General features: G+C 41.6%; 1 protein-coding gene across 1 annotated transcript in view; it reads left to right on the plus strand.

Moving 5' to 3' along the window:
* Positions 1-3,066, plus strand: part of SARC_02628 (hypothetical protein) — a gene marked incomplete at its 3' end in the record, with an annotated part of 10,445 nt that extends 7,379 nt beyond the window's left edge. The window contains exons 7-10 of the mRNA XM_014303598.1: positions 31-112; positions 1,014-1,171; positions 1,931-1,992; positions 2,898-3,066. Of these exons, the coding sequence (XP_014159073.1) occupies positions 31-112; positions 1,014-1,171; positions 1,931-1,992; positions 2,898-3,066 (471 nt within the window). The remainder of the gene's footprint in view (positions 1-30; positions 113-1,013; positions 1,172-1,930; positions 1,993-2,897) is intronic.
* Positions 3,067-9,691: the final 6,625 nt, after the last annotated feature.

Raw genomic sequence — 9,691 nt, forward strand, 5'->3', positions numbered from 1 at the left:
ATATTTACATTGCGTAACATCACTCTTCAGCTCATATCCGGCAAGTTCCATCTCTACAATAAATGCGGGAGGCAATTCGTTCGGGATTTGGTCGCGGGCTATGATAGGGCAGGTATGGTTATGTGGAGTCTATAGGATACCCATCTCATCCTGTGCACATGACCCACACCAGTAGATGGGCATGATGGGGGTAGACGTAGTCCATGTGTTTGTGAGTGTATGTGTATGCTAAGCTTTAACCTCAGAACGCACATATGCACCGTAGATGCCTTGAGATGTGGGTATGTCGCTAGTTATAGCTTGCCCAATCTGTGACCGCCTGGCGGTGTAAGGTGTGCGTTGATGTGGTCCTGTCCATTCGGATTGGATGAGCACTAGTTGGTGGTTCCTTTAATGATCATCTGTGCGTGGTTTCAAAAACAAATTAACAAATACGAACACTAGATTGACAATACCAATTGTGTATATGTCAAGTGTCATATGCCCAGAGCTGCACAGTGTATGTACACAAATTGTTAGTATATATAAAAAGGAAAAGATGCTATACGCAACATAACATATCCTGTGTGGTTGCTATGACAACATGCACTTGGCTACTGATATACCTCTACTGTGCATGTCTCGGCATAGAATATTAATCTGACGACTGTCACATGCGCATCGCAGTATCGTGGCACTTGTCATGATTGTCTCAGCAAAATATGTTTAATGGTCTGGGTTCGATTGGGCTCTTGCGAATTGCCGCCTGAATTACAGTCAGCTGCATTTTTGTTTTAACTATACTAACACTGCAAGTTTGTATACTGATGGTAATTTTACACGCACACACATATATATATGTATATATAGATTTAAATATATATATATATATGTATATATATAAATGTGTGTGTGTGTGTGTATATATATATATATAATATATATATATATATATATATATATATATATATGTATATATATATATATATATATTGGCATTCTCACGAAATAGCCGTCCAATCATATGATCGCAGACTCCCCGGTGACCCCATTTACGCAAGTGGTCATGAACCTGCCGGCCAGTGCCATTGAGTTTCTGGATGTTTTCATAGGACTGTTTGCCAACAATCACACAGCCCCTCTCCCCACCATCCACTGCTATTGCTTTTCAGCTGAGAGTGACCCGGAAAAGGTATGTCCATTGGTCGTCCGTGAATGTGTTTGTGTGTGTGTGACATCTATTTGCGTACGTTGATCGGCTTGTTGTACATTAGGTAAACCCTAAAACCCTAAAACAATATTCGTCAGAATGCGAGGGTGCGGATGCCAGCAGTTATGCCTGTGTGCCTAGAGTGTGACGGTAATAACGTAATGTATAAAGTGACGTTATAAAGTGAACATACAATATGTTACGCTAGTAATGTCATGTCAGTTGCTGTTCAGGGCTTTTGTGCGGGTCCATGTTTGTGAAAGTGTTTATTTGTCTACCCGCTTCAATCAATGCCCGCGCTGGAGTATTGGGAGTTGCACCACTCGATTAGCAAAATGCTTGTACAGGGATTAGGGTTTAGGGTTTTCTAAACCCTAAAACTTCATTGGCTTGAACACGCGTGGGTCCTATCTCCCCAAACATTACCGCCCAATGTGAACCACGCAACAGTGTCACACACCAATTGATCACTCCCATGAGTCACCCAAATGAGAAACACCCACTCGCATTGACCACTCATAGGCTCACAAACCACAAACATACCAACCACGCACACGTTATGTTTGCTATGTATCACATGCTCACCAACTGACACAACTTATGTTTTATGCAATGCATTCTAGAATGTACAAGCCTTATAGGCGCACACACCATATACATACCAACCACACACACGTTATGTTTACTATGTATCACATGCTCACCAACTGACACGCTTCTGTTTTATGCACTGCATGCTAGGATGTGCAAGCGAGGGTGGAGAAAGTGCTCAAATACCAATTTACAGCAGACGATCCCGTAAGGTACAGCAGTTGCGTTGCGGCGCACTTTGTGAAGCGCAGTCGAATTTTTTTGTTGACAATTGTTTGTTGTGTGTGAACTGGACCTGCTGCGTATGCATGCATGCGGACGACAATGTACGTGTTGCTGAGTGGTTGTTTTAGGGTTTTAGGGTTTTAGGGTCTTAATCAACGTGCAGTGCGTGCAAGTGTCTGTGCCATTGTGGTGTGATTTCTTGGGCAGTGGATGTGAGACCGCTGTGCCCGTGTATGGCTACGCTAACTACTGCGTGTAGTGTGTGAAGAGTGTTTGTTCGGTGGGTGCGGTTACCTTTAAGTTGTCTGTTGTGTAAGTGCGTATGTGCTAGATGGAGGGAGCAGATTATCTTTGTGTACTGTAGTGTAGTCACTTAAACCATTTCTCTATTTCTGAATTATGTAAACCTAATGCATGTTGTGTGATATAGTATCTTGCAATAGTTGATACGGTAGTGTATCTCATCAACATATGTTAGCCACACAATCATATGTTTATTCCTTCTATCCGCTGCGGTGGCATGTGGTGGTGGTTAGCTTTTGCATGGATAGAGTCGCAGAACACTTGGGGTGGCTGGTCTAAAGTAGCACAGATACACTTCCTCGACTGTGCACATGGGACTACAGTGTGTACCATGTGCGTGACATCTCGCCAACACCACGGCTCTGTTGAGTCGTTCTCATTTGCATATAAACCCTAAACCCTAAAATCTATGTTCTCCCTTGCGCCTTCAAATTGACTTGTATCTGTATGCTCCCATCTCCCAGAATCTGAGCTTATGTATGTATATGTTGTTGTTAAGCAAACCATTCGTCACCAAATCTTTATCTCCAACTTGAACGGAGATAACTCCCGCAGCTCATGCACTCATATGTGCACACCTCTTCCGCAGCATTTACGATGTTCGAGACGTGTCACCGCTGAAGCGCATGTATTGTGTGACATTTTCTTTACCGCCGGGAGTGGCGTACAACACATCACCAACAAAACGAGCGCAAGTGGAGGAAGCCGACACCCAGGACGGAAAAACTAAAAAAGCTAAAAGCGATCACGACGAATAAAATTAAGATACTTTTTTAACGTATTGCATATAAGCTTACTTTCAAGGCGGCCTGTTACAAAATTTAAATGTTTTTTTGTGTTCACACATTACCTATAAGCTTCCCTTCAAGGTGGTGCGTTCTGCTATAAAGTTAGGATACTAGTCAGATTGACTTATCACCTACAAACTTCCTTTTTCAAGTGTTCTATTCTAAAATAAGTACACTTTTGATGCACACGCAATACCTATAACCTTCCCTTCAAGGTGGTGTGTTCTGCTATAAAATTAAGATACTTTCTATGTTGATGCATTAACTATATAAAACTGTTCATTTCATGGTCAAACCGGTAGATAGGCTTTTTATGTACACTTCTAGTCATCGTACCACGTACTTGAAGGTTTTTTATTTCATCCAATCAATAGGGATAATAATAATGATTTCAATTTGGATAAAACACGGCTGGGACGCCGCGGGGAGTGAAAACGTATACTCAGAGGGGTAATTCATTTTGTTCATATTCACGTTTAAATATTGGTAAAACATTCCACAGGGACTCCAAGCCGGTTGGGCCTCTGGGCTTTATTTTTGTTTTTGTTTTTTTCAATTACACAAACAAAAGTGGAGTCTTTCTTTCTGAAATGAGGAGCGACTCCAACAGGGTCTACAAATGGGTCAAAATTTGGCGACGGACAAAAAATAGGTGATAAAGTCGACAGGGAGTTAGAAAAGCTTACGCTTTCAGTGATAAAGTTTTATATGTCTACATGTACATCAGGCTTCATATTCGTTGGAGAGATTTTGGGGAAATTGAAGGGAAGTTGAGATTGTCGAACTGCCGCGAGAATCTCGCGGAGAGTGATGCAACGATGGAATACATACGGTGCGTTAGTTCACGGCGATGGAGTGGATTAAAACCTGTGTGCCATTGGGGGGAATAAAGCTCATCCACACTTGTAGTGGTAATACGGGCTTGGTCGGTCTGAGATATTTAGAAAGTGATACCAAGGAGGGTGAGGTTGTCATCCGCAATTATGTTTCGGTGCAAAGTTGGGGGCTGTTCGATACCACACCACACAACTGATGTATTTGGAATATCCTGGCTAGCCATAGCGGTACGTATCATAGGTGGTACCAGAAGTCTCGAAGATTTGGTCTGTACCGAAATCTGGGATGTGGGGAAAGTCAATCTATCGACTAGAACTGGATGAGGATAAATTGGTGCCTGTTGTTTATAGAGAAGGAAGCTCCCGAAATGTTCGTGGAGAGTCCATATGCCGTGGTAATTATGCCGATCCTGTAGTTGTTATAGTAAGTCCGGTCATATTGGGGGTAGGTTAGGGCCCACCACAATACGCCTTACTAGAGAACTGATACAAGCAAAGTGACTGGACGTAAAAGTCTTTTCTCCGGTACAATCAGAACAGAGTCGTCCACCAGTACGATAGTCAAGCAATTTGAACAGGAACGTGTTGGTTCCTGTCATGGTACAAAGGCGGATTGGGGTGTGTTCACGGCAATGGGTAAAGCTATAATGGGATGGATTGTCCTTGTTTTAGATGGGAAGCTCTTCCCTTATGAGTCAAAAGTAGTATTGGCGGCGAGCCTTGCCTGCTATCTCCTTGGTTGTGAGACGTTATGTGGTATTATGTCGGATCTTCTCGCGGAGCTTACGGAGTTGTTTGTGTTGAGGTGTGCACGCGTGCCTTGATTCTAGATAAGCGTGAATACTGAACGGGAATTTGTCCGGAGGTCTGTTACGTGTCCAAGCGGGCCTCGTAAGTGGGGCGAGTGGGTTTGTACTGTTGATTGAGTCAACATGTAGTCCCAGGCAGCCGCCAAGGTACTCCGCAAATTGACGCGCTGGAAGTAAACCGTAAAAGCGAAGAAGCCGTATGCGCTGGTATGGGATATTTGGAAATATAGTGCCTGTTATGATAGCTGCTGCGTGAATTAGTGCTGAGTTGTACCGCTCGTACAACGGCTTTACCGCGTCATGCCAAATATGTGGAGCCCATGCAATGATGTTCAGACCGTAGGTGGCCGTCGAAAGCATTAATGTCTTGAACATTTCCAGCCGATTTCGCGCCAGCTGAATCCACGAAACCCATACGCCCGGAAGAACACTACAGCCTGGAGTAATGCTGTTTCCATGATATGGTCCACGTGTTTTACAAAGTCGATACCCGGTATGCACTGGGACAGTTGAAATCCTAAGTATTTGGAAGACTGTGGACAAATGTCAGAGAGTTCCGCTGCCATAGGCTTGGGAGGGATACGTAGGCGTCTGTTAAGAGTGTTCGCATTTGGGGAGCCTACTAGCGTTGGCGTGATGAGATGTCCTTTGATACGGAGAAGCTCTACCTCGTGCAGCACACTCGACGACCTCTTTCGGAGCTTAAGAGTCCCTTGTTCTAAATCTAGTTCTATGGCATTCCAACGTGGCGTAACAGCATCCACATACGCGGTAGAACCAATCTATCGTTTGCTTTGGTGATGTCAAGACACATATCATTCCAGGTATCTTTGTCTCAGATTTCTACGCGGCTAGGAAATGAGTATAACAAGAGTAGTGTTATATTAATCCAGCTTGAGGTTAATGGATGGCTGATCCGGGGTGATTTGTTATCAGCTGTGGGAAGCATTTCTCAAAAATGCGTTGAGCAATCTGCGTTAATGTTATCGGTCGGAAATCGGCAGGGGATGCAATATCCGTGACTACTTTCTTCGAATAGGATGTCAAGAGGGTACAATTGAGAGCTTTAAGAAATGTACCAGCCATTGGAAGGGCGGAGAAAGCCTCAACCAGGATGATAATGAGTGGGCTGTCAGGGTCAGGGCGTCCCATAGTTGGGGTTCAGTTCATCGTTCTACTACGTCCTTAAGGAGAAGGATATGTATACCATCTGGACCAGGACCACTGTTTGGGTAGCGCAGTATTCCCTCCAACACTATCTCCGAGTGAATAACTGCATTCGATGGAGGTGTTGGTGCTGTGTCCGGTGGGATGACGTGTGAGTTAGTTAAGTTGAAGAGATCTTGGTAGTAATCCGTCGGTGCAGCGCCCGAATCCTGGACACCTGGTATGTAAACGCGGTGATTGACGTTGGTGTGCTATATCCGTGTACATCTGGATGATGTGTTGGGCAACATATCGCGAGCGGAATGTGTGATTCAGCAGTCGTTGTACCCACGGTTTGTCAGTGTCACAATAGTAACCTCCAAAAATGGCAGAGTATGCTGTGTAGCGCTAAATTCAATCTAGAATACGCTCTGATCCGTCTGACGGTCCATATATTGTCAGGTATACCCGTAACAGGTGTTGATGCTCACGTATCTCAGCTTGAAACAATAGGGTGCTGGCTTTGTCGTGTAAGTTTCGGTCTATCAAGGCGATACTATCGCCTTAGGGCAAATAAACGCTTAGGTTAAGTCTAAGTATAACAAAATTCAAAGGAAAATAAACGAAATGGGTATTTTAGTAAAATTAGTTTTGCCTCGTGAAAACAGCAACACTCGAGGGATTGTGAGGCTGAGACATTGCCTATATATAATACTCTCAGTACTGTTTTTGCCGAAGGGATTTTATTTAGTGTTTCGTTGTCGCTCTATTACTACGGTATGTTTCGTTGGGGCGAATCCGAGCGGCTCATAAATGCTATTTTTAGAAGAAGAAAAATATTCTCTTGATGTCCATAGCTATTGCATTAAGCAATAACTTGCCACTTATCAAGAACTACCGACTAGCCTTCATCAGCCTAGCACATCTGTTTGGCTGAACGGAGGATAAACCAAGCAACGCTAATAGTCTTTAGAAACCCATGTTCGGTTGAGCCATCTCGCTACCAAGTATTCCGATATAAATAGATTTGGAAAGTAAATATAGTTCTATTAATAGAACTAGACCAAATCTTATATTTGGTATTTTAATGGGGCCTTTTTATGGCCTTGTCCAAATATCTGATAAGTAAAATAAAAAAGATATTTAATTAATACAACCGTTAAAAACCATTTAAGGCAAACTAAGTTTACGTACTTTTAGGAGTACGTTTATATTACAAGATTCTAATGTGGAGGCCCGGCTTTTACACCACCAAATAGTCCAAATTTTTCTCTGTGCATAGAAGTATCAATATATCTGCTACCTCAATATTGTAGAAAATCACTGCATCCTTATGTGATTTATTCATATCAAATTTTCAAATTTCCAAATTTACGCTTAAGATTCTGTAATTCTGAATGCTTACAAGGATAAGAGAATATACTGATTTTGAATGCACAACATATACTGACTGCACACGCATAACTATTGAACGCACGAATCTTGCGTAGTTGCATGCGAGCATCAATAAAGCATTTCTTAGATACTCTTTAATCGGAGGCAGGGCTTCTGTCGGTTTATTGATCGTCTCTCTCTCACGTTGTCCATGGGTTTCAACTCGAGTGTGCGAAGGCTGTATGACTGCAACCTTTGAAATATCACATTCAAATCTTATATTGAAAGATGATAGTATTGATCGATTACGACTGCTTCAGCGTGTGTATGTATAGAACTAACATATTTTCTTATCACATCAATAATATGAAACAGTGGTGTTTCATCATTAATGGATGTCACAGACCAAGTAGTCTTGGAACATCCATTCTGTTTCAAAACTCTTCACTGGTATTAGATTCGTCACTCTGATCACCGATACTTTCGGTTTGTGTGATGCAATGATTTTTCGACACTGTCTCCGCTGTGGTAAAAACGCTTGCATTTTTTATTCAGACGTATGATCTGACCCTGAAAAATCCAGACGTTGCGTAATTGATTTGCTAGTACCACAAGTACACTGTTCTATGATATTGTTCCTTTCAATAATGCTCGTTAATTTTTGTAAAACCCTGTTTTGCTAAAACGTTGCTTGTGCGTGCAAGTGCAGCCGAAACAATATGCTGCACGATGAAGGGTGGCGAAATAACAACCAGCACGCCGAAAATTGAAACTGCTTACTTCAGCAGCTCTAAGCGATACAGCTTTGTACTTACACCCTAACCCACAAAATGGCCATCAGAGTGCACACCACTTTTCTTCATAACACATGCACAAGCTGGTTTTTCCTTTAGTAATGTTTGTATATGTTACCGTCAACATCTTCCGTACACCACTTACGTAGTTTTTGTTTTTGGACAGTGAGGCAAATTATGATGGCACAATAGCACGTGTATGTAAAATTATAGGTTAGTATACATATGTGTGCGGTAAGAACCGCTCTCCGAGATAATGAATATTGATAAAAAATTATAGCAAGTCCTTTACTTTTACGGTTTGGTAATTGATGTATATTAGAAATTGAATTGGTCAGGTGCTAATTCCTTTCTTATATGTTTTATTTCAATGTTGCGTGGACAGCTAATTTTTCAAAAACAAAAGTCACCAAAATTTCACAGTAGAGTCACCATACTCTAAAGCGTACTATCGTTTTTTTATAATCAAAGTCCGAATTGGATTGATTGGACTATTGTGAAATATATAACACCTTTACGTTTGTACGTATCCAGAGTTATGCATATACATTAGACATGTGCCTTCACTATTAGGCACCCGCTATTTATACACTAACAAGGATGTTGTCTGATATCTATGAATTCCACTGGTCGTTCAAACTTTTCAAACCCCTGAAAAATGAAAACCTTGAAGCACTGAAACTATATTTCAAAAAGTCGTCGGAAAGGTAGCCGTCTGTTTTGAACTATATAAACCTATCTACATTTAAAATATATGCAGTTTGGAAACGCCACAGCTTTGTGCCAGCCGGCTATGAGTGCAAATAGTTGCAAGTTCTTCAAATAGTCCAAATCGTAGTAGTTTGAGAGGTCAGTTATTTGGTGCACCTTTGTCCGCGATAACAGAACACATCTTTATTTCAGTATCTCTTTCGGATTGTGCTCCGAAGTTCTCGAGCATCATCAGATCTGTTATATCATCAACACATAGACTCGCTGCTCCGTGTCATTTGCAGTAGATATTGTGACTGATGTCCTATTCATATCATCAAGCCCGGCGTCGTTAATTCATTCGAGTGCCGTCTAACACCTGTCACGCATGTAACGACCGTGTGCTGTTGAATGGTGCTAACGGTAGGCGAGTATGATTTCTGTGAGGATCCCGTGGGCCAAAATTTTCAGTTTATACGTTTAAAATAAAATACGCTAATTTCGATGTAATTTGATAGAATACCACCTTAATATATTGTACGTGAAAATTGGAACATATCTGATATTTTAAAGCAATATGTTTCCTGCGTGGGCTACATGACTATAGGGTGGGTTTATACCACCGTTCGGACTCGCAGTTCAGAGGCATTGATATACATACAAAAGTATTTATAAATATGTCTATCAAAGGTGGCGTTACAGATTCACTTGCTCATTCCATTATCTGATGATATCCAACACTTCAATACGCAAACTACAAAGGGGTGACGACATGGGACAATTTATTTACTAATAATAAATATATATATATATATATATATATATATATATATATATATNTATATATGTGTGTGTGTGAGAGAGTGTGTATATTATTGTATATATATATATATATACTACACGTAGACGTACGTACCGAACGGACGACGACGACGGGAGGTAGGAG

Source organism: Sphaeroforma arctica (genome assembly GCF_001186125.1).
Source record: "Sphaeroforma arctica JP610 unplaced genomic scaffold supercont1.120, whole genome shotgun sequence".
NCBI lineage: Eukaryota > Ichthyosporea > Ichthyophonida > Sphaeroforma > Sphaeroforma arctica.